General features: G+C 34.7%; 1 protein-coding gene across 7 annotated transcripts in view; it reads left to right on the top strand.

Moving 5' to 3' along the window:
- LOC145276991 (carbohydrate sulfotransferase 15-like) overlaps positions 1-26,792 on the top strand; it is a 180,183-nt gene that overhangs the window by 61,863 nt on the left and 91,528 nt on the right. For 4 of the 7 annotated variants that reach the window (XM_080128560.1, XM_080128562.1, XM_080128561.1 and 1 more), the window contains one exon: positions 21,631-21,729. The exons of 1 other annotated variant lie outside the window; for it this stretch is intronic. In XM_080128560.1, coding sequence (XP_079984686.1) covers positions 21,697-21,729 — 33 coding nt within the window. In that variant the 5' untranslated portion in view covers positions 21,631-21,696. Of the gene's footprint in view, positions 1-21,630; positions 21,730-24,504; positions 24,693-26,792 lie in introns of all 7 variants that reach the window. 2 more of the 7 variants (XM_080128564.1, XM_080128563.1) reach the window with 2 other exon arrangements.

Here is a 26,792-nt window from a genome sequence, read left to right as displayed (position 1 = left end):
GAAACATATGAGCACATCTGTGGATAATAATGTTAGTATTAATTTAAACTCAGTTCAACTTGTTATTGAGCACTGTTTTACAAACAATGATACTCCATTGAATTAACATCTAAGGAAAAAACAGCAAAATAATAACTATTTATCTATACTTCTATAAATTTGGTATTTGTGTATCGATATTCAGATTTAAAAAAAAACTTTTTTTCTATTTATTTAAAAAGTAAATACAACTTTCTTACATATATGAGTCGTGGAACTGCATTCATCTGCAAAAGATCTAGCTAATTTGCATATTCTTTCAAACAGTCATTTCAATTAATTCGCCATTAGTTTTTTCGGTTTTCTTATGGGATGATCATCTTTAGTGTAATTATATTTATGCAGATATTCTACATGATTTATACTTGCGTAATATTTGCGTAAAAATGTTATAGTAAACACAAACCTTTTTCTAGATATAATTATATATGCGTATATATATTTGTTTTTAAAAAAATGCCTACTAAACTCCTGTGTCCGTTTTTGGTGCACAGACATGAAACTTCATATACAGGGTATTTGAACCCATGCGAAACTTTGTATTTTGGTTTTAGCCGGGGAAAATTGGTGCAAAAGTGTGAAAATTTAAAAAAAAATGGAATTTGCCAGGTGACGGTCGAACGACAGCATTACGAATATGCATGTGTAGCGTAATAGCTATTGGTTTATGTTTTAATTTTTAATCTTGCAGCAAACATGTCTTCATAGCTCAGGCATTCACGTCCAAGGAAAAAGTAAGCTTAACGTTTTGGTTTCGATTCTCGGTAGTAGCGCAAGAGTCATATTTTTTTTTTAATTTCTTAAACCATTACTATATATTGGGTCCAATATGATATAATAATAAATACGAAATTTGCATTAATAAAAATATCATATTTAAGCCTATTTTACGACCGGGTAATGTCGGGCGGCCTACTAGTACATAGATTATATCAATCATAAAGACAAAATCCTATATTGGCTTTCACAAAAAATTATAGTACCTCTTTATTGTGATATCCAAGTAATTATGAGAGATATTTAGGTTAATATTTGTTTTAAATAAATGCAATTTTTATCTTACAGCAAAAATAGATGAAACAAATATGACGTTTTCTTTTTATTGATGATGAGAGTTGATTTATTTCATTTTATGGAATTAGTGAAAAATGTCTCCATTTTATTATTCTTCCGAATCTGAGAAAATATTGTTTTTTCATAACTTGAAGCAAAATGCATAATATATATATATATATATATATATATATATATATATATATATATATATATATATATACACGAAGAACATGGCGCAAGGTTAAAAAGAAGAAATCGAATATCCAAAGAAAATAAATGCAATGTTACTTGTTTGAAGTTAACCAGTTATATAGGATGCCATTTGGCAACTATTATATTTATTTTAATATATATATATATATATATATATATATATATATATATGTGTGTGTGTGTGTGTGTGTGTGTGTGTGTGTGTGTGTGTGTGTGTGTGTGTGTGTGTTTTACAGGGGCGCTACCACTTATCAAGGACCGGAGGCCACTCGAGGATAAAGGTTAATGAGTGTACAGTAGTCAATGGGAAATATTGTAGTAATCATTAGTAGTGGATAGTTGATAAATTGGATTACTTAAGACGACGACTTATCAAGATCTTTTCCACGTAGGACTTGAAGACGACCATATTGTAGTCAGCTGGAAAGCATGGAAACGGAACAGTGTTTCACAGGCGTTCTAAGAAAGAAGCTTTGTTCATGGAATCTACGTTTAGATCCAGGCACAGATAAAGTGTGGGGGAAATTATTGATAGTGGTTTCAGATAGACGCGTGTTTTTTGTGATAGTCAGGCAAGGGGGGACCGTAGGTTAGAGCTCAGGCGAGCACTTGCCATTAAAATAACAATAAAGTAGAGACAGGCTCGCAACGTCTCTTCTGTGAGAAAGAGGTTGCAGGGAAGAGAAATGGGCATCCCTCACTAAGTTACGAAGTCTATTTTGATGTTAGTTAAGAGCTTCTAGCAGCTCCTATCCATATGTGGCAACAGTACTCCATCCTTGAACGTACTTGGGTCTTATACAGGTAAATAATTGCATCAGTAGTGAGATATCCACTGGAGTGGCAAAACGATCCCACATTTTTACAAAGTCGTCACCATTTATCAAGGCCTGAAGGCCATTCGAAGATAAGAGTACATTGATCACCGAGACAACAGCGTAGTGATCGTTACTGGTGAAAATTAGATAGAACTTAATTATTTAAGAGGACGGCTCAACAAGAACTTGTTTACATTGGACTCTAAGACAACAGGTCAGCGGAAAAGACAGTTCGAGGAAGGGAGTTTTGTTCGTGGGATTTGAGTTTAGATTTAGGCACAGCTAGAGAGTAGGGAAATCTGTAGATAGTGGGTGCAGCCAGACGCGTAATTTTTTTGTGTGAAAGTTTGGCAAAATGACCATAGATTAAAGCTCAGACGAGCATTTAGCATGAAAAGAACGATAAGACAGATGCAAACTCACAACGTCTTTTCTGTGGGAAGGAGGTTGAAGGGCGGGGAAAGGGACATCTACTAGGTTTTGAAACCGGTTTTTAACCGGCTCCACAAACTAGTAGTTATATATGTTTAGCTATCTACGGTTAGACCAGATTGCGACTTACATGACAGTTCTCTCAATCTTAGCACTTCGGTACCGATTCATGACAAATTGGAAGAGGATATTTACGAGAGGCGTGCAATAAGTAATGCCCCTGACCCACTTTCTGTTGTTTGATCTAGTTGAAACTTTGCATGTGCAATGATTTATATCTTTACGGGTTATGTGACAAATTACAGCTCTTAACTAATTGTGGTTTCTGTTTTACAGGTGTTTGAACTGAGTCAGGTGTGAAATGGGGCCTGTTGAATGTCGAGCAGTGATCCGGTTTTTGTATTTGAAAGAACGCACACCACAGGAGACTTTTGATTAAATGAAAGAAACTTATGGTGATAATGCCCCATCATATGACCTTGTAAACTCTGGCATCGTGAATTCAAACATGACCGGAAGTCTGTGGAAACAGCTCCCAGACCTGGTCGCCCCCTTCTGCCATTGATGAAGCATCTGTCCGTCAAGTTGAGGCTGCCATTTTGGAAGATCGGTGTATTACTATTCGCAAAATAGCCCAAGATGTCAAGATTAGTACAGAATCTGTGGGAACTATCATTCATGACCATTTGCATATGCATAAGGTGTCTGCCAGATGGATTCCCAGGTTGCTCATACTATTCCAGAAGCGAGAACGCATCGAGTGCTCGAGGATGAATTTGTAGATGTGCCAAGAAGATGAGTCAAAGTTTTTCAAAAGACTGATTACACAGGATTAAACCTGGGTCCATCACTATGATCCAGAGACCAAAGCCCAGTCAATGCAGTGGAAGCACTTGGCCTCACCACCTCCAAAGAAAGCAAGGGCGCAGCCCTCCGCTGGCAAGGGCATGCTCACAGTCTTCTAGGACCAGGACGGAGTAGTGATGACAGATTTCCTGGCAAAGGGTACCACAATTACAGGAGCCTATTATGCTTCACTTTTCTCAAAAGCATAATTAAGGGAAGCTATCAAAATCAAGAGGCAGGGCAAGATAAGCAAAGGTACCCTCCTCCTGCAGGACAACGCTCCGGTCCACAACTGGCATGTCGCCAGATCAGAAGCACGGGCGTGTGGTTATGAAATCCTTTCCCATCCTCCCTACTGTCCTGATCTTGCACCCTCTGACTTTCACCTCTTCCCAGCCATGAAGTTGTTTTTGAAAGGAAAGCGTTTCCCAGATGATGCAGCCTTGATTTCTGAAGTCACGCCGTGGTTGGAGGACCAACCTGGGGTGTTCTACAAAAACGATCTCCATAGCTGCATCAAACGATGGGAGAAATGCATAACTCTGGGTGGTTCCTATGTAGAGAAAGACTAATAACTGTACCAAGTTTCGGTGCTCTACTGCTATGGGAAGTGTGTCAGGGGCATTACGCCGCTTGTATTTGTGACATCATCACTAAATGATTTCCGTACATGGCTATTCAGCTCCCTTTAGTTTGTTTTTTTAACACAGCCCCCTTTTTTTAGCCCCACCACAGTGTAAGAACTCTATCCCCCTTGTATGACAACTCTTCATTAGATTGTTGACTCGATAACTAAAAAAATGGATCAGAAAAAGAATTAATAAGAATTTACAGTTCAGTTTAATCAACTATGTATAGCGATCGATAGTGGTATGGGTAGTTTACCTGGATGTTCTAAAAATCATTTTAACTCTCGCGGTCCCTCCCTGATGTCTTTCTAAGAAGGCTAACAAGACTAGAAGAACATCGGGAAAACCAATGCAACAATAGAATCTTTCGAGTGATACGTTATGGTAACAATGATGAAATATGTGCGTGTGTGTGGTGTGTGTGTGTAAGAGAGAGAGAGAGAAAGAGAGAGGGTGAGAAAGAGTGTGTGTGTGGGGGGTGCTAATGTTTGTGCGAATAATTTTACTAAAGAGCTGAATACGAATACGAACAATGAATATCACCAAGTGAAAATGAGACTAATGAGAACTTAGTGATATTATCAAGACAGACAATAGAACCAATAAAAAGCAGCTTAATAATAACATACTATATAAATTCGGAAATAAATTTCGAATATATATTGCTTCCCCCCCCCTGCTATTTTTGCTGATGAGGAGACTTTGTTTTTAAAGGACAAAACTTTTGTCAAATTATTTTAAATAAAATGAACATTTCTGAAACGATCGTACAATCTAGTGGATGTTGTTTGTTTTCTTCTGAAACTGATTTTTATTTCAATATTAAAATAGCTCTAGGATATCTATACCTATTGAGCTTATATATGTACAGCACAATGATTACTGTTTTCTTTTAATAGCATTCACTAGTACATTAAAATAAACCCTGCTATTTAGGCTCCAGGATATATATATATATATATATATATATATATATATATATATATAATTATTTTTTTACTATAATAATTAAATACCTACAGACACTAGTGTTTCATCCTTTCGGGATTCTTCAGTGCAGGGTGTCACGATTACTACCAGTCAAACGATTCGAACCCCGCGACACGAGACATCTCTGGCTCGATTAGCGGAGGCCGTATCCATTCGGCTACTATTAACCGTGTGAAATAGCGTTGAATTTTAAACATTTTAATTTAAATGTTCATTACGTCAGACAGACAGTGATCAAATCGTTATACGATGATCTATGCATAAGAGCTAAATTGACCGACTTTTAATTCAACGGAAAGTGCTCAACGATAAGAAACGAATTTCTTAAAGGGGCTGTCATAATTATTTTTTTACTATAATAATTAAATACCTACAGACACTAGTGTTTCATCCTTTCGGGATTCTTCAGTGCAGGGTGTCACGATTACTACCAGTCGAACGATTCGAACCCCGCGACACGAGACATCTCTGGCTCGATTAGCGGAGGCCGTATCCATTCGGCTACTATTAACCGTGTGAAATAGCGTTGAATTTTAAACATTTTAATTTAAATGTTCATTACGTCAGACAGACAGTGATCAAATCGTTATACGATGATCTACGCATAAGAGCTAAATTGACCGACTTTTAATTCAACGGAAAGTGCTCAACGATAAGAAACGAATTTCTTAAAGGGGCTGTCATAATTATTTTTTTACTATAATAATTAAATACCTACATACACTAGTGTTTCATCCTTTCGGGATTCTTCAGTGCAGGGTGTCACGATTACTACCATATATATATATATATATATATATATATATCATTTCTATTTATTTAATAATAAGTGTTCCATATTTATTTTCTTATAAATATCTTTTATTCATACAATTATTTCTGCGCATTTCTTATTGATAAATAATTAATTCAAGATATGTTTTAAAAAGGCTTCATAACTGATGTTTTTTTATCTCCAATTAACTCCAGTAAAAATCAAAACCGTTCTTTTCCTTTATTTCACTTATCTTTGTTTCGAGAAAAAAAAACACACAACAAAATGAATTGGTTGCTTCTATATGCATGCAAACAACCAAAAATATATCAATAGGCACTTGAAAAAGATTGTCTCGTTAGTTCCTAATGCCTTTTATTAGTTGTTTCATTAAGGTGCGTATAATTATATACATAGATGTTGGTGCAAAAAAAAGGGGGTAAAAAAATAAGTACCAGACAGAAGGTGCGTATTGCCTCCTAACGGGCTCAGAATTCTAAGCAGTCATTTTGACACACCACATTGTTGTGCGTAAAACTAGTGATGGGACGATTCCAATACTTTTCCCGATTCCGGTACAGTCACCGAGTCTAGTCTTAATTCTCAATTCCAATGCAATTACGCTCCGATTTCCATTGTGATATAGTCTAAAAAGTAGAATTTAATTTATGGAGAGATGATTTAGTGTATAGTCCTCCTCTGCTTTTAAATCTAGATATACGGGGATGCTCCAAAAGTAATGCCTCCTATTTTTAACCCACCTGAATGGGTCAGAGGGATTACAAATTGTATTGTTATGATGACATAACTTATGCATTAATGACCTAAAAGTTTCATCTCTCTGTTGCAGATTTTAACAGTGTGGGACTTTAAGAAAATAACCTCTGTCATGAACGTGCGTCAGAAGCAAAGAGGCATCATTGAATTCCGCCATGCAGAAAAATGAGCCGATTAACATTCACTGACGTCTGTTTAACATTTACGAAACCGATACAGTTGATGTCGGCACAGTTAGGAGATGGGTTCATCGATTTCAAAGTGGCACCAGAAACGTTAGTGACAAAGCGCGCTCTGGACTTTAACACTGAACTATCAAACGAGGCTGACAATGGTGCATTGAGAATGATGATGACTATGTAGAAAAATAAATTCTTGAGCACAAAAGGCTGCTCGTTTAAATTGTACTGCTCCTGTCTTCGTAGCTTTCAATGTTTTAGATTTTGAGTTAAAGAAGCAGGAGGTTTTATTTTTGGAACGACCCTTGTAATTTTCTTTTTAATTCGACAAACCTCTTAATATTTTCTATTTATTTATAGTATGTGAGATTTTTATAAACTTATTGTGATATTTCCATCAATATGTTTTCCTATATGTCCATTCGAGCCATTTTTACTAACGTCATTTCATGGGCAATGTTTCTGGTGACATCTTGGCCTAAATTCGTTATTATGATTAGCCTGTGACAACAGCATATTCTTTCATCTGCTTTTACCTTATATATCCGACACAGACAAAATTAATCAACCGAGAACCACATCACTCTATATAAAAACATATAAGATATCAATGGATATATACCTGAGAGTTAAAACAAGAAAAAGAATATGCTGTTGTCCTAGCTCTAATTATGATCCATAAATTTTAATTTTACTGATAGTGTGAAATCATTATATATTTATCGTTTTATCATTAGTACTGGTCATAGAGAATTCAGTTTTAAATAAAAGCAACTTTTTAAGAATCCTTTTTGGAATCGGGAATTGGGATATTTTTCCTCTTCCGATATTGGTTCCGATACTCCAAACAGTACTGATTTGTTCCGATTCCCGATTCCGAGTAATCGTCCCAACACTAGTAAAATCTGATTTGAAATACAGACTGGAAAGGCAAAACAGCTAGAAAACATCCTGGGAAAAGTCGGATATTTCTTTAGGCTGTGAACGAATTTGCTTGTCAAACATTGAGTTCTTTCACCTGCGAGTATACTGCTGCATCTTCGAAGAATTGTCATGTGTTCGGTTCCGGTATAAAATGATGCAATGACGATCGACATGTCGTGACACCCCAAGAGCCAACCAATCGGAATAACTCCATACTGCTCAAAAGAAATAAAATATACGTCTGGAATTATGCATCACCTGCCGTATTCTCTGGGCATTGCACAAACACATTAACAACGTTTTGTGAACCCCTTTCCTCACAAAACGAAAGAAAGCAAACATCGTTAATGTATTGTCAAGTCAATTCTTATGGGGTTTATCTAATTTGTTTAATAGCTGCCAAATTGCTATCAGGTTTCGCGTTACCAAAAAAAGTCAGCTTGAAATCTCACTTTCCGGGGTCAGCAATTCTTTTGAAAACAGAATCACGCATTAACGACAGCGGCGTTGGTATTCTGACAACCATCCTTTCCTTTGCTCTATTTCACGGCATACCTTCGGTGTTCTTTACTGTGTTATTTATTTTTGACTCGTTAAATAAAATTCCAGATATTTTAGTTTCCTATTTCGTAAAAAAAAAAAAGGATGGCACTTATTACGTGGGCGTTTTTACTGGGTAGAGAAAAAGGGATCTGAGGTAAGGAACGATTAGGAAGAAAAGGCGAGAATGATAAGAACGGGGATAAAGAGAGAAAGATACAACCATGAAGTGTAAATATAGAGAGAAGAAGAAAGAGAGGCGCGAAAGAGATTAAGAGCGTAGGTAAAATGGGAAAAGGGGGAGTGGTAAAAGTAAAGAAATTAAAGAAAGGTAAGAAAAGGGGTTAGAGAGAAGTAGGAGTAGAAAAATAGAGGTGGTGGTGATGGTGTTAAAGAGAGAAAGAGAGACGTTCGAGGTGAGAAGTTAGATACAATACGAACACAAAAGAAAGAAGTGGAAGAATGTTGAAGAAAAGTGTGAGATAGGGGGTTAAGTATGTGAGATGGAATATAGAAGAAGGGGTAGAACGAAAGGGAAGTAGAAAAATCAGAAGGGGAGGAAGAGAAATCAGGGAAGGAAAGGTGAGAGTGGATGTCAAAAAAGAATAATGATGGGAAAGCTCGAATCTGAGAGAGTTAAGGTGCAAAGGATAAGGAACGACAGAGAGAGATAGGAAGCGAGAAAGAGAGGGGGAGGAATGATTTTAAAATCTTTACTCTGACACACCCTGCTGATACATTTTATATTGCAGCGCACTAATCTATATAAATACATGAATACATGCAAAAGTTGGTCCCATTATTCACACTAATGCTAAAGTCAAAACGACGAAAATTCAATTTTACACAAAAACGCGCCATCTATTCATATATTGCTTACGTGTATGCGATATCAATCGTGATGTTATCTTATTTGCATATTGGTATTGAACGAAGACATTTAATTAACTATTATTTGTTATTTGTTTTTTTGTTTTGTTTTGTTTTGTAATTCAGTATGAAGTATGGTTCTATGTAGTTCTAGAAAATCCACCATAACATGTTTCGCCTTCTATCTTGGAGAAAGAGTTAGTTTATTACTACCGGGGAATGCCGACGCGACTGCTCAGACATTTTTTGTAGGCCAAAGTGCCCACGTTTCATCTGCGTTAGTTTTTAAATTTCCGCCTTCGATCTGAGAGTACCTACACTTGCGTGACACCATATTTTCATTCTCTTAAGTAACACGCCTTATTTATTTCTTTTCCACTACGGGAAGATGCGGCACAAGTGTCGAAAAATGAGATTAAAGAGTCAACACCCTAGGGGAAGAGCACTGTGACCTGCAAAAAATGCTTCGGAAGCTCCATCGATATAAACAATAAATTAAACCCTTCTCAAAAGGAGAAGGCAAAGCCTTGGAGGGTGGTATCTCTAGAACTGCTCAGGAGTAGCAACATACTGCAGTCAACACGGAAAAAGCAATTTCAATAATTGCTTATATTCTGTTGATTTTGGTAAATCCCTGGCTGAAGCAAAAGTTAGTAACACGCATTTTATATCAAAATCTAAAATTAAAAGGTGTATATTTAAAGCAACATCTGACGTGCTGACGTGCTGACGTGCACCATATTTACCCGTAATCATGTCTCTTCTCATACACGCTTAATTGTGAAGCAAGAACTGTGGAATCTCCAACCACTCTTCTGCTGAGTCGGCATTACTTGATTCTAGTGGCAAGGAGAAGTCCAAGACGACTGGAAACTATGCCGAGATAAACGGAAAGCACATACAGCACCTGGTTTTCCCAAATAACCACCCATTTTAGTACTGACCAGGCTTAACCAAACAAAAAATTCGGTTATATTAATAACCGAAATCGATGTGTCAAAACGATTTTGCCGTATACTTAAATATGTGATTCAATTATATGAAATTCGTTTGTTTTCTTATCCTAGTATTTAGTTCTTCGATCTTTCTGAAAACCCAAACATTATTTTTGTCAATTTATGTTCCAAAATTCTCGGATAGCAAATGACATGCTTTCAATTTTTTCAAGAATCGTCATAAAAAATGGGTGATGATAAGTATAATAGCTACATAATGATAAGATTATCAAAGCAGGTTCTCACATATTAAACTATCTCAGAAAAAATGACATTCTGTTGTATTTAATAAGGCTGTATGCAGTGCAAAAACAACTATCTTGGAAATTATCTACTCTGTAAACGAAATCGCTTTTCGTTTTCTAATTTATCATCATTTTGTGATTCCATTTTCAGCTTCACAAATTCGTACTTTTTCCAAAAACATTATCCATGACGGATTGCAGGATCACTCGATTGCGATTTATTTTCCTGGCTACATTTCTAATGTTCTCCTTCAATTCCTGTAGAGTGTCAAGTTTGTTAATGTAATTTTTTTCCTTTTAGATACTCACCACGAGAAAAAGTTACTAATAAAGTGAAAATGTAAAGTATTATTATATTATTTTTCATAAATGTTTTTTTTTTCATTTCTGTTCTGCTTTGCAAATAAATCTCCGTTGTTTTCGTTATATCATGTAAACCTTCCATCAAGATACCAACAGAAATAAAAGGTTTATTCAAGTTTAAAAAACACCATCAATGATCTCTAGATAGTTACAATATATATGGTTATAGAGGTTTATGTACAAAGCCTTAGCGGATGATCATAAAAAAAGAAGAAAAACAAGGATTGTACTTAGAAGTGGTTTAATTTTGAGATATCTCGATGCCTCGGTTCAGTCTCAAGAGACAATGGATACTCCCTGTAAGTGTAGCTGCGTGTGTAATTGTAGGACAAAAGTTGCGTAATTCCAACCATACCTCTTCTAAATCGGCATTGCTTGAGTCCAGTGGCAAGGAGAGGTCCAGAACGACTGGAAGCAATGCTGAGATAAGCGGAGAGCACATACAGCACCTGGAATTCCCAAACAATCACCCATTTTAGTACTGACCAGGTTCAACGTTGCTTAAGATCGGTTATCTAACTGGAACCGGTGTGTTAACGTGATTATACTGAATGTTGAGATATCTAGGTCAAAACTAATGTTCAAAATTACAGAAAATGTGAAAGTTACATTTTATGCGATGACTTCGGTTTTCTACATCGTTGCGGTTCACTACTTTGGCCTAATAAGGTCTGTTTCTTGGATGTTCTGAATTTTAACGAAATTTTAACCTCTGATTTGATGTGTGGATCTGATATTCTAAGATCACGCTAATCACCATGAAATATTTCAGCTTAATCAAATAGTTATTGAGTTATCAACATTTTTATGTCAGAATTTAATATAATATAGAGAAGTAAGACCCAGATAATTCTAACGTTGTTATGCGAACGTATACAGTCGACTGACTTATCGCCGGTACTTATTTAACTTACTTAAAATATTTTAACTAACTTAAAATATTTTTCGAGCAGTTTACATAAAACAGTGAAAAGTGTCGAGACGCTGAGCCAATAAAATCGCAGCAGTAAGAAAAGATTTTTTTGTTATCATCGGTTTATTATATATTTACTATTATATAAAAGTCACTTTGTGTGTGTGCGTGAGAGAGAGACAGAGAGAGAGAGAGAGAGAGAGAGAAAGAGAGAGAAAGAAAAAATCTTTTCTAATAGGTTCTGAAACGGCTAAGCCTATTTTTTGCAAATTTCACACAAAGCTAATTCATATGTCTGGTGGTGTTCTTAGATATGTTTTCTACATAAATTCATCTGATAAGTATGGAAAATCGAAAAAATCCGATCTTAAAAATAGCTTTTCTCTCTTATAGATAAAAAAGAATCATTTTTACAGGGGAATGTTTATACCTTGCACCGTCCAAGGGAGATAATAACATCTAGGCAAATCTTTTACTCTTTAAAAAAAAAAAAAGAAAAAGAAAAATAGATTTATTATAATCTGGAGGTATAACTTAGTGATAGAGCATTTGATTACAGATCGAAACGATGTCCCTCTTCAAGCCCGGATGTACCTCACCATTTTATTATTATTATTATTATTATTATTATTATTATTATTATTATTATTATTATTATTATTATTATTTCATATTAATGAGTTCAATTTATGATAAAAGAAGAGGTACCATTTAAAAGCACTGCAAAACATTTCTTCGTGTACATATTTTCAAATTAAATATCAATCAGAAGTGACCTTTCCAGGGTAATCATTGTCGAGCTCAAATATCTGACGTGATATTGTAAACAAAAACAGACGGAATTTGATGAACGACATTATCAATATTATTTTTTTATTTTTTATTTATTTATTTTTTTTTTTATTTTTTTTTTTTTTACGAATTAGCGCACCAGGCAAATTATTCTTCGTAATATATAATATTCAATAGTTGATTTATTCTATAATTATACATTTGCAATCTGCATAAATCTAAATATCATGTTTAAGCGTATTGTACAACCTGGCAACGCCGGACTGCCAGCTAGTAAAAAATAAAACTTTCTCTTGATTTGAATTAAAGAAAATAAAAGGGAAAGTCATGTAAAAAAATCAAAGATATTTTTGTTTGCTATATATTAAAAATTATATATTCATAAAACTTATCTTATAATAACAGATGTTTTTTTTTATTCTGGATTAATGCTTTCATTTTCTTAAAGTTTCACTATTCTCCAATAATTATTCACTGTATTTTCTTCATAAAAAAAACAAATATTATTTTCATGTTTCAAATAATTTTTTATTGAATTATTTTTGTAATTACAGAAATAATATATTTTTCTATTGAGAAACTTGGCCAGCGTTTTCCTGATGAAACAAAAATCACAGGAACTTTCGTTCGGCACCTTTCGACATTGTACATCAACTGCCCAGAAAATGGCGACCATAGCACGGCCATTATTCCGCCTAAGTGCCTTATATTCTTGTTCTATCGTGAATTACTTACAGCTTCTGAGACGATAAACATAACCAGTATTTTAACAAAATGGCCTTGCACTTATGTTAGATTCGTAAATATCGTTTTAGTGGATATCGAGTAGGTTTCTAAGTATTTATTATTCTTACGAACCATTAAGAGTGAAGTTAATCTCTTCCACATGTTGTAGACAGTTTTAGTGTATGAATAACGAAAAGATCCTATGCATAATTACATACTGTCCGTGTTAACCGTCATTGTAAAATATTCAAATATATGAGGAGAAAAATGGAGAGTTGGCGGAGGGATTTTACGAGTTTGCAAAGGTCGCAGTCGTTAAAAAAATCGATTCGTAATTTCTCTAAAAAATATACTGAATATTATTTTTATATACTAATCGAAACATTTTAAAGTAATATTTACATTGCAAAACTATTAACAAAGATTTTATTATTTGGATTATTCTTGGGTGATATAGACACAACGTTTCTGGCAATTTAACTTCCGACCTTTTTCAGGGATATCTTGTGTAACTCGGGAATCTATATATAAGTATCTATCTATCTATATATATATATATATATGTGTGTGTGTGTGTGTGTGTGTGTGTGTGTGTGTGTGTGTGTGTACATAAGTATATATATGTATAAATATGCATATACGTATATTTATGGATATATGTATATATGTGTGTATATATATGTGTGTGTATATGTATACATATGTATATATATGTATATGTATATATATATATATCTATGTATATAGATATGTATATATATGCATATAAATATGTATATAAATATATATATATATGCATATAGATATGTATATATATATATAAAATCGATGTGTATAGATATGTATATAGATATGTATATATATATAATCTATGTGTATAGATATGTATATATGAATAAGTATATATATTTATGTATATAGAGGCGTATATATGAATATGTATATATATATATCTATGTATATATATGTATCTATATGTATATATATGTATATATATATAACTACTTCATTTACTCACATAAAATTAATATACGAAAGTATAAATTAATGCGTAAACTTTAAGTATTTAGTTCAAAAGTGCTCAATACGTAGGTAGACCTAGTTAGTAAGTTATAAAATATATATGGCGATTAAGCTACATTGAATATTCCGCGTTTCATCCACTCTAGAACTCTTCAGGCCTATGCGCATAAGCCTGAACAGTTCTAGAGTGGATGAAACGCAGAATATTCAGTGTAGCTTAATCGCCATATATATTTTATAACTTACTATATATATATATATATATATATATATATATATATATGTGTGTGTGTGTGTGTGTGTGTGTGTGTGTAGGAAAATTCTGGCACATAGTGGAAGAAAATATAAGCCACCTAACATCTACTTATAGGGGTTGGTAGTTTTTGCTAATATATATATATATATGTATATATATATATATATATATATATATATATATATATATATATTGTGTCTGCACGAATAATTAAGAACACGGAAAGTAAAGGTATAACAATAATATATTAGGAAGAAAAGTTATATACATATTTACATGTCTTCCGATATACTTCAGTTGGAGATATTCCGGCAGGTGGCGTGTTGCATGTCTTACTGGAGGCAATATAGGCGTCTTGCCTATTTGGCGGTTGTTGCAGAACTCTCCCGGTATTGGTGAATGATACCTTTATATATCTCACTCACCCACCTATGTTAATTAGTGGGCGTCGCCACAACACCCCCATCCCTCCCAAGATTTGAAGTCGTGTAGATTTCAATATCTTTTTATCTTGGGGGTCATTATAATTGGTTCTGTAAACTTTCTTTTCCTTCCCGATCTTCTCGGGTCGGGCATGGTTTGTGGTGGTTCGATATCAAACGCTTCGTATAGTATATCAATTGGATCTTCCTTTTCATCAGGTTTGTCATGTTCGTTGTCTTTTATATGACGTTTCCTTAATTGATTGTGATGCCTTTTTTGTATCCCTTTTGGACCTTTTATCATGTAGACCAAGTCGCCGATACGTTTATCTACCGTACCAAACTCCCAATATGAAATATTATTTTTCATACATTTAAAATATAAACGATCACCAGGTTTAAACCTTTTACGTGATGTGTGTGTAGTTTGATGGACGATTGCTTGCTTTGGTATTAATTTATCAAATGGTGATTTTATTTTTCTAACAAACATTAATTCTGCTGGCGATAATTTCGACGGTGTATTTGGGTACTTAGTTATCCTGTATATTTGCAGGAATTGTTGTAATGCTTTATCCGTCTGGGTCCCTATTGATTTTCTAAGTGCACACTTTATCGTGTCTGCGAACATTTCCGCTAATCCATTAGATCTAAGATGGAACGGTGGTGTAGTTATATGTTTTACCTGAAAAGTGTCACAAAAGTCCTTAAAATCACGCAATGTAAATTGTGTTCCGTTATCTGTGACTATAATGTCTGGCGCACCAAAACGTGCAAATATTTCCTGCAGAAAACTTATTGTGTTATTTGTCGTTGGGTTCTTGAAACGCTTTACTTCAGGCCATCTGGAAAAACTATCTACTACGATTAGGTAGTATTGTCCTTCGGTCGGTCCTGCAAAGTCTATATGAATTCGTGACCATGGATGGTCGGTTTTTTTCCAAGGTTTAGTGACTATCGGTAATGCCTTTGTGGCTAACGCACAACGCACTTGTTTACTGTTAGTGCAATATCCACATCCATGTTACGCCAGTAAACGTAACTCCGCATAAGTGCCTTCATCCTATTTATACCTGGGTGTCCTGTATGAAAATCACGTAAGATCTTTTTCTGCAAGGTTTTCGGGATAACAACTCTTTCACTATATAATAAAACATCATTGCATACGGAAAATATGCTTTGCGTTTTTTCATTATTTTCCCTTATTTTTTTCTTTATGTCTGTGATGACATCGTCATTGTCAGCCTCCCTTTTTATATCGGTTAACGTGACTGGTAATTCTTTTATTATATTCGCCACCATGTTTTTTTCCTCATAATTGGAACGTATAGCTGTAATTACGGACTCTTCAAGGGTTTCCTCCATTTTCGGTATAAGCCTTGACAGGCCATCCGCATGACCTATTTTTTTCGAACGCAGAAATTTTATTTGAAAGTCATAATTTAGCAAGATCGTACCCCAACGGAGTAGGCGATTTGCCGTATATACTGGCAAGCCCTTTTTTGAGCCGAAGATTGTCACTAGGGGCTTGTGATCTGTTTCCAGTATAAAGTGTCTCCCGTACAGGTAACGGTGGAATTTCGTCACCACGAAAATAATGCTTAACCCTTCTTTTTCTATTTGAGAGTAAGCCTTTTCTGCCGGAAGTAGTGTCCTTGGGGCGTGAGCTATAGGTTTCTTCAATCCATCTGGCAGGATATGCTGTATACATGTTCCTATACCATATGAGGTCACGTCGCTCGCAACACTTATTTCTAATTTTGGGTCGTAATAGGTTAAAAATAGATCGGACGTCAGCGTCTTTATAATTTTATCAAATGCGTCTTGACATTCTTTTGTCAATAACCATGGTGTTTCTTTCTTTAATAACTCGTTAGCGGAGCTCTTAGGTTGTGCATTCCTTTGATAAATACTTGGTAGTAGTTTGCGAGACCTAAGAAGCTCTGTAGAGTCGTCACGTTATGTGGTGCCGGCATGTTTTTAATTGCTGTCGATCTTTCCGGGTCAGTGCGTCGACCGTCTTTATTTATTATTTGCCCTAAATATTTGATTTCGTCTAAACAAAATTCGCATTTGTTTTCTTTCACCTTGAATCCGTATTCGTTTATTCTTGTGAATATTTCTTTTAGATGCTCTTAGTGTTCACTTATGGACGCGCTCCTGATGATTATGCCATCCAGGTATGCACAAGCACAATGTATTCCGTCCAACATTGTATCCATTGCTTGTTGGAAAATCGCCGGTGCGACTTTGATCCCAAAGGGTAGACGGTTGTATTTGAACAATCCTTTGTGCGTGTTAATGCATAATATCTTTGAGCATTCTTCTTCCATCGGAATTTGTAAATAGGCGTCGGACAAATCTATTTTTGAAAAAATTTTGCCACCATTTAGTCTAGCAAATATCTCCTCAGGGCTTGGTAAAGGGTAGTGGTGGTCTTTTAATTCATCGTTTAGGCCCGTAGAAAAGTCTGCACAGACTCGAATTTGTTCCGACTTTTTTTTACGGACACTGTAGGGGCTGCCCAGACGCTAGTTTCGATTTTCGATAAGATGCCTGTTTTTTTCGAGTCTATCTAGCTCTAGCTCGGTATTTATTTTGTCTAAACTGGCGAATAGTACGTTCCGTTTTTTCTTAAACACTGGTGTTGCATCTTTTTGAGCTCGAACAAAGCCTTAAATTTATTGCATCTTCCCAGTCCAGTAGTAAATATTTCTGGGAATTTCTTTTTTAGATCATGTTTAACATTTTCTGATGTCGGGGTGCAACTGGTTATTTTTCTACAGAAAGCGTTCATTGGTTTATCGCAAAGATTGAATTTTTCAATTCTGTCAATTCCCAATAAGTTCTCGCTTTCTGTTATTACGAAGATTTTCAATTTCTTCGTTGTGCCATTTAAATTAATGGGCAGGATAACCTCTCCTTCGAATTTTATTTCGTCTCCTGTCACTGTTCGTGCACCTTTACTTGACTTTTGAAGAGTCGGTTTACCCAGCTTTTTCCGCGTGTTGACGTTTATTAACGACAAATCCGATCCAGAGTCAAGCTGAAATTTCACTTGTTTGTCGAAAATATTTACTGATACATATTTTCGTAAATTATTTTTCCCTTTGTCGTTTGTTCTCATTTGGTGATCTTTTTTTTTCTGCGGCAAACACTCTTACGTCCAACTTTATCGCAATTGTAGCACCTGATATTTTTGTAAGGACAATCCTTTTCCAAATGTTTTTCATCACATCTTCTACAATTATTACTTGATACTGTCTTTTTATAATTCCTTTGATTATTATTGTAATTTCGTTTTCTGTAATTATTATATTTTGAGTATTTATAATTTAAGTATTGTTTTGTATTTTGATTAGTCTCAAAATTTCTTTGCTCTGAGTTTCTGAAAGGTTTTTTAATTTTCCTAATGTACGTCATTCCTGCTTCTTCTATATCCCTGGAATATTTTTTCGTGATACTGCCCTTTGGCAATCTTCTGCTAATTTATGTAATGTCAGGTCTTGTTCTGTCTCTAATTTTGAGAGAACGCGTCTTCGGATCTCTGAATTTTTTTTGTGGATACTAGACCCTGTGCAAAAATTAAGCATTTGAAATCGTCCACCGTGAGTTCCGATAATTTGAAGTTGTCGCGGTGTTTGTTTACTACTCACGCGTATGTCAGGTAGTCCTGTTCATCAGTTTTCTTAAGATTCATACATGACCATCTCTTGTGGAAAAGAGACATGTTCGGTCCGAATAACTCCTTAAGAAGCTTTACGGTCTCCGCGAAATCTAACTGATTCGTTCTCCTTGGCAATATAAAATCAACAAATTTGCAATGTTCACTGGTACCAAGCTTTCGAAGTATTAAACTTACTTTCTTTCCATTTGGCTAGTTTTCAGTCTGTTTCGAAAATATCTTCATACCTCTTGAAGTATGCATCAAAAGTTTTATCCTCTTCCGGTAGGTATGTGAACACATCTATGCTGCTAACAATTGTTGTGTTGGAGAAGGTTGTATTACTTTCTTGTATGGAATTAGCTGTAAATCTTTCTAACAGTTCTTTTTGTTCAAGTTGCATCTGCGCGAACTTTTCTTCCTGCCTTTCTAGACATTTTATGAGTCGTTCATTTTGTCTTCGTCTTTTTCTGCATGTAGCGCTTGCTGTCCTTTTTGTAGATGTCATTATTTTAGTAAATTCCTCAATCTTGTTTTTTTTATTCAAAGATTAGTAAAATCAGTCTATTTTACTAATTCACTTTTTACAATAACTACGAACAACCGTTTTTAGGTTCGCTTTTTTGTGTGCGTCAACCGAATTCTACCGATATATTATTTTTTGCATTGAACCTTTCTTTTTCCCTTTTTCTATTAAGGGATAAAAAAAATGTATTTTTCTTAATCCGTTAAGTTTTGATTATGTACAAGAATTCTTTAAAAAAAAACCTTTCTTGGTACAGCTGAAAAAATATCGCTTTTCTCCTTCAAGACAATTTGCATAAATTAGTTCACGGTGTACTAGCCAAACACTTTTTTTTCTTTGACTTTCGTAGTCACTTTGAAATGGTTATTGGTGTTTTGCTTTCAAGTATCCAGTATTCGAATATTTCGTTCGACAATTTTGTAGTTACTTTCGTTTGTTTTTCTTTTGTTTTTTTTCTGGGGGGGGTGACAGTGATAACTTCCGCGTAAATTGTTTTTCGAGTACTGTTGCTGTGTCTAACAGTGAATTCCCGAGTAAATCTTCGTTCGACAATTTTGTAGTTACTTTCGTTTGTTTTCCTTTTGTTTTTTGGGGGTTTTTTCGACAGTGATAACTTTCCGCGTAAATTATTTTTCGAATACTGTTGCTGTGTCTAACAGTGAATTCTCGGGTAAATCTTTTTCAAAATCCTCGATGTTACTGTTGTGTTCAACAGTAGATTTTTTTTCCTTCGAGTACGTTTTTTTTTTTTTTCAATCTTTCTCGAGTAAGTATTTTTCGTACACCACTGTTGAGTTTAGTTGTGGATTTTTCCGCGTAAGTCTTTTTTCGAATTATCGACGCCACTGTTGTGTCTGCACAAATAATTAACAAGAACATGGAAAGTAAAGGTATAACAATAATATATTAGGAAGAAAAGTTATATACATATTTACATGTCTTCCGATATACTTCAGTTGGAGATATTCCGGAAAGTGGCGTGTTGCATGTCTTACTGGAGGCAACATAGGCGTCTTGCCTATTTGGCGGTTGTTGCAGAACTCTCCCGGTATTGGTGATTGGTATCAATCACCCACCTATGTTAATTAGTGGGCGTCTCCACAACAATATATATATATATATATATATATATATATATATATATATATATATATATATATATATATGTTGTCGTTGTTGGCATCCAGGAAACAATGATTATTTACACCATAGATCAGTCTGTTCCTTAATTGTATCTCCTGATATGATTGTACAGCCCTATCCTGGGACGTTAGGCTCTTTTGTTTCAATTGTCATAGATGTAGATAGCATCTGGTTATGACAGTTTGATGTCTACTGTTTGTCAGTTTTCTTTTCTTCCCCTCCAGTGTTGATTTCTAATCTCCTCACTCTTCTTGGGAATACCTTCACAACACGGCGTACTTATGTTGTAGAGTCACAGCAAGTTCGGCGTAATACATTCTGTTGAAATACTTCTAAAATTGCAACGAAGAGGTAGACGATTGGCGCTTGTTAGACAGTGTTTGGCTTTTTGTACCCTGTCAAACTAATTGATGGTCCACTAGTCCAGATATGGTAACAATAATAAGTATGTGTAATTGACTTGCCAGGTAGAGTGTTTGGCAGTATATTCTATATACAGTAGAACCCCGGGATACGGCATTAATATGTTCCGGGGTTGGAATCGTTAAGTAATATCGCCGTATAGCGGCCTAAGCAAAATTTTATACAGTGCATACCAAGAATTAGTAACAAAATACAGTACAGTATATAATACACATGTATATAGTCTAATAACATTATAGATAACACCGTAAGGCGGGGCAAATACCGTAAGCAGGGTCTGAAAAACATTTTATTCCACATCATGACCTGAAAATCGTATCCCGGGGCCACAATATCCCGGGCTTCTATTGTATTTGTTCTAATTTGTATGACCTGTAAATGTTAGTTCGGTGAGTTTTAAGGTAAGGTGCTACCATCCATGGCAAACGATGATTGGAAAGGTTTCTTGTAATTGTTTAAAAGAACTTTGTCTTAATAGCATTAAATGTAACTAGCAATTTTTGGCTCCATTTCATTACGTGAATCAAATTCATCATTATATCGTATGCATCTGAAGATTTTATTGTTGCCATTGGTTTCCACGATATTGTTCTATTTTTTCTAGAAAGAAAGAATTTTTTCTAAAAAGACATCGGATACTTACGAGAGGGAACACGAGAAGGTTGCCACATCCTAAGGGAAAGTAATTTTTGTGGAACGTATTGGATCCGAACTTGGAACGTCCAGATCGTCAGTCCGTGTCGTTCACCACTAGACAACCGTCACCTTTCATGAATCCAATTAAGTGTATCCTTTCTTTTCCGAGGAAGTTCCCCTTTTGAATATAAATGTATTTATAGAAATGTAACTTGCGAAATATTTTAGCGTCGCTTATAATTTTCCACAACATGTTTGGGTGCACCAAATAATACGAAAAGGGGGCGGAGGAGCCAACATTATTATTTGGGGGGGGGACCAATTAAACTTTGACATATTCAAAGTTAAATGTTGAGTTATCGTGTTTGGACATGATTTCGTTTCGTATTTGTCTTTCTTTGTGTCGCCCTACATTTTTTGCCCTTTCTTTTGACAGATAGAACACAGAATAAATTGGTAACTGGAGATATTCAATGTCAATAGGTTTGTGACATTCGGGACGATGGGAACAATTACCCTGAATGGCGGCAAAACTGTAAGAAATATTTTTTCTTGTTTTTTCCCCCTTTCTTTTCTTTTTTTGCTTCCAAAATTCCAAATACCAGTCGGTCGTTTGGTCTTTCACACTTAAAATAGAATGTTTCACGGCCTGTTATGGTTAAGTCCTAAATAGCATTTTCCATTGCTTTCTCCGACTAAAATTTAAAATAGCAATTTTATTGTTCAATCATGCGGAAGTACAAAATAGCAGTTACGTTGGTCTTATATGCTTAAACTTAAAATAGTATGTTCATTACTCTTTCATGCTTAAGTTTAGAACAGCATTTTTGTTTCGCTGTCATGCTTAACCTTAAAATAGCATTTTTGTTGATCTGTCAAGCTCGAATTTGAAATAGCATTTTCGTTGCTCTACTATGCTCTGCCATATTTATATTTGAAGTAGCTTTCTCTTAGCTTGTTATGCTGAAGTTTGAAATAGCATATTTGTTTTTCTGTTGTGGTCATACTTTAAATAGAATTTCTGTTCGTGTGAGTTTGAAATAACACTTTGATTGTTCTGTCATACTTAAGTTTAAAATAGCATTTTCGTTGGTCTGTCATGTTCATACTTGAAAGAACATTTATATTTATCTCTTACGCTTAAGTTTGAAATAGTATTTTCTTTGGTCCGTTACGTTTAAGATTGAAATATAATTTGCATTGATCTATCATGCTTAAGTTGTAAATGGTATTTTGTTGATTTGTCCATGCTTAAATTTGAAATAGCATTTTTATTGGTCTGTCACGCTTAATATAGAAATAGCATTTTCGTAGATCTATCATGCTTAAGTTTGAAATAGTATTTTTTATTACTCTGCCATGCTTTAGTTTAAAATAGCATTTACGTTGATCTAGCATGCTTAAGTTGGAAATAGTATTTTTGACGATCTATTATGCCTTAGTTTGAAATAGCATTTTTGATGATCTGACATGCTTAAGTTTGAAATATCATCTTTGTTAATCTATATTGCTTTAGTTTAAAATAGAAGTTTTGTTGATCTATCATACCTATATTTATTTTTGTTGATCTGTCCCGCTTAAGTTTCAAATAGTATTTTCCTTAGTCCGTCACGTTTAATTACAAACAGAATTTTCGTTGGTCTGTCACACTTAAGTTTAAAAAAGTATTTTTGTTGATCTTTTTTTTTTACACAGTGGTCACCACTTATCAAGGCCTGGAAGCCACTCAGGGATAAGGGTTATTACAAGTACAGTACGTTAGTGTGGAGGTTTGATGAAGTGTTTACTTAAGGGGGCGGTTCATTAAGAATTTGTTAACGTTGGACTAGAACACATCCAAGTTGTAGTCAGGTGGGAAGCAGGCAGACGGAACAGAGTTCCACAGGCGTGCAGTTCTAAGAAATAAGCTTTGTTCATGGAATCCACGTTTTGATTTAGGCACAGATAAAGAGTAAGGGTTTTTCACAGTGGATTCAGCTCGACGGATGTTTCTCGTTAAAGATTAGCGAGGGGGGACCAGAGATTGGAGTTCAGACGAGCACCTGCTATGGAAATAACGATAAAACAAGGATAGGCTCGCAACGTCTCTTCTGTGGGAGAGAGGTTGCAGGGTACAGATAAGGACATCCCCCACTAAGCCACGAAGTCTATTTTGTACTCTGTCAAGGCAGGATAGGCTGTTTTTAGCAGCTCCTGCCCACATATGGCAGCATATTCCATCCTTGGACGTACTTGGCTTTTATATAGATAGAGAATTGCATCAGTAGTGAGATATCTTCTGGAGTGGTAGAAGGATCCCACCATCTTTCCAGCGACCTTGGCAACAGACTTGATGTACGTGTTCCATTTCAGATCAGGAGAAAAGGACAAACCCAGAAGCTTGTCAAAACATGGAGCTTCTCCCAGACGAGAGCCATCCATTTCAATTGATGCCAGATGGGGATCAGAGCGTTGATGATGTAAGGATAGGAGTTTTTTTTTTCATGCTTAAGTTTGAAATAGCATTTTCGTTTGTCTGTCACGCTTAAGTTTAAAATAGCATTTCTGTTGGTATATCACACTTGAGTTTGTAATAGAATTTTCGTCTCTCTATCATGCTTAAGTTTGGATTAGGGTTTTCGTTTGTCTGTTGTGTTTTTTTGCCACGATTCAGTTTGAAATATTTCTGTTTGTAATACTGAGTTTTTGAAATACGAATTAATAATGTGTCTTATTTGAATTCTTCCGTCTACTTTTCTTGTCTTAACTATTGACGTTCCACAAGATACAACTTAAGAAGGTCGAGTGTTACATCGGTCGAGACTGTCCGAATAATCCAAATAAAACATTAGCTATTGATCTGTCATAGATAAGTTTGAAATAACATTTCTGTCACGTTTATAGTAAAAATAGAATTTCCATCATTAAACGCGTACATTGAATGGACGTATTTTACAAATATTCTCTCCGTTCATTTAAAAAAAATTTTTGTTTCTTTCTGTCTCTCTTTTTTCTTTGTTGTTGTTTTATTTTCTCTCTCTCCATCACCACAGTTTTTCGTACGAATTTCGTTTAAACAGATTTTGTCATATGTTTTAAATCATGATTAAAAGTAAGAATCGTCCATCTTGTATGCTTACGAGATGAACGCCCCAGGGGAAAGAGCAATTATAACGAAGAGAAGTTTTGTTTTGTTTTCATTTAAAAAAAAAAAAAAGTAAGAAAAACCGCAGTTCCGTTGAGAACAATTTATTGTTGTTTAATAGAATGCGGATACGTTGGAATATTATTATTTTTTTTTTTTTTTTTTTATTTTTTTTTTTTTTTTTAGATTTTATTATCACAGATTTTGTAACGATATAAATATACATGAAAAAACGAATAAGAAATTCTACACCAAGAAAAAACTGAATGCCAACCTGAAAACGTGAATAAATGAAGAACTAGGATCTGAACAGTGCCAAGTGGGAGTTCGCCTATAGTAGAAAAGCGCAGTCAGTGCCGAACTCAGATAATCATGTAAGCATATGAGCTATGGAGAATTTTAATAATCATAAGGAATATTATATTATTATATTATATTATAAAAAGGTTTTTATGAGAGTCGCTCCAGATAAGGCATTAAGCCACTTGATATAAAGAGTTAAAAATAATGACAGATAGTTAACACAGAAAAAGGTTACCTATTGACTTTAGTCGTAAAAGACCAAGACTATAAGAAGGAGGAAAAAGAGTCGGCACGAAGACGGTTTCCACAAGTTCCTGAAAACACACGGATTGTTTTGCGCCATGTTTCATATAATCTTTTAAGTTTTATTAAATGTCTGGGCTGATGAGAGATGGGCAGATGCTATTCTACAGGTCTGGTGCAAATAAGGAAATAAAACAATCCGAGACCGGAGATTGAAACCGAATACAAGCATTTGTGCGGTAGAGTAAAAAACGACGTCTAAGATTTAAATCGTCAACATGAACGAAAGAATACAAGAAATATTAAGATACACACTTTCACCTTAGCTGGAACCAGACCAAGAAAGATACCTGTAAGACAGCAGCAGCAATGATGATGATAAGTAGTAGTAGTAGTAGTAGTAGTAAAAATCTTTCTATACTCGGCAATTTTCATTTTTGTCCGAATCCAGAGTGTTCTATTTTTGGAAAGCCATATTTTCTTCACATTAAAAACTGATCTTGCGTCTATCTCTACCTTTGTGGAAAGGTGGGAGACAATAGGAATTATATTATTTTAGCCCGTGTCGTAGATAGTCACCTTCGTACAATTTCGAACTGAAACCGTTATTTAATCTGCGCAAACTGTTCTGACTGAAAGTTTTGTGTCTTTGTGCCGATGGAATTTTCGTCACGATGAAGAACACTATAGGAGCACTAGAATTGACCAATATCATGAATTAGTCAGATTACACATGGGACGGTTTATGACAAGTATTTGTTGACTTTAAATTTGAAGTCGACGATGTTGTAATATGCAAAAAAGCAGTCCTGTTGTAAAGTGATCCAGAGAACGGAAGTGATTGCAAACTAGTTCTATCAATAGAAATTCTGCCTGACATTAAAAAGACGTAGAAGAAGATGAGTTCTTGCAAGGAATGTCTTAAAAGAAAGAACCATAGATTTAAGTTCAGTAAATCTCTTCTATATATTAATAGCGGTAACCGAAACATCTATCTGCTATCTATCTACTATTATATAAAAGGAACTTTGTCTGCGTGTGTAATAGAAAGAGAGAGTTCCCTATGAACTCGGAAATGGTTGGGCCGATTTTTTTTAATTTCACACAAATGTATTTGATGTATCTGGGGGTGTTCTTACGTAGGTTTTGTATCGGAATGCGTTTGAGAAGTATCGAAAATCGATAATCGAAACAATCCGATTAAAGACGGAAGTCCTATTTTTACCAAAGCTAACACTTTTAGCCACTTTAACATTACAAATGTATTTAAGAAGTTTTATCAACGAACAAGCAGAAAGGTCAAGCATATGATATCAACTGTAGATTATTTTATCACACGGGGGCGCGTACAAAATGAATGTTTCCTTTTAGAAGAAAACTAAACCATGACACTTTACTTTTGTACGTTTAGCTTTGATTCAAGTAATTATGTAAAAACTAACGGGACCTGTGGAAATTTCACAGCGGAGTCTTCCATATGTAATATATTGATGTTGGCATTCTGTGGATGGTCTGCGTAAATGAAGACGCGTTGATATTATTGTAGACCTTTTGTTAAAACTGCAGGTGTGTTTATTTCAGCTAGTAAGGACGTCCGGCATAACTGTGTCGTAAAATACGCTTAAATATGATATTTTAATTTATGCAGATTTCATATATATTATTATAGAGTCATTTTTCTATCGATTCGTATATATTATAAAGTTGTGATTTCAAAAATAATATATATATATATATATATATATATATATATATATATATATATATATATATATATATATATATATATATGACTTGGGTGTATCTGCTTGAATCGAAACCAAAATCACAACTTATGAAGAAAAAATATATGCAATATATGTATAACTTTAATCCCTTCAGCTATAATCGAAACCGAAACCAAAACTCATGAATAATTATTGGTTAAA

The sequence above is a fragment of the Euprymna scolopes genome, chromosome 5 (assembly GCF_053919585.1).
Source record: "Euprymna scolopes isolate OS-2025 chromosome 5, ASM5391958v1, whole genome shotgun sequence".
In the NCBI taxonomy this organism is placed as follows: Eukaryota; Metazoa; Mollusca; class Cephalopoda; order Sepiida; family Sepiolidae; genus Euprymna; species Euprymna scolopes.
Note: the sequence above shows the minus strand (reverse complement) of the source record. Positions and strands in the feature narration are given on the sequence as shown.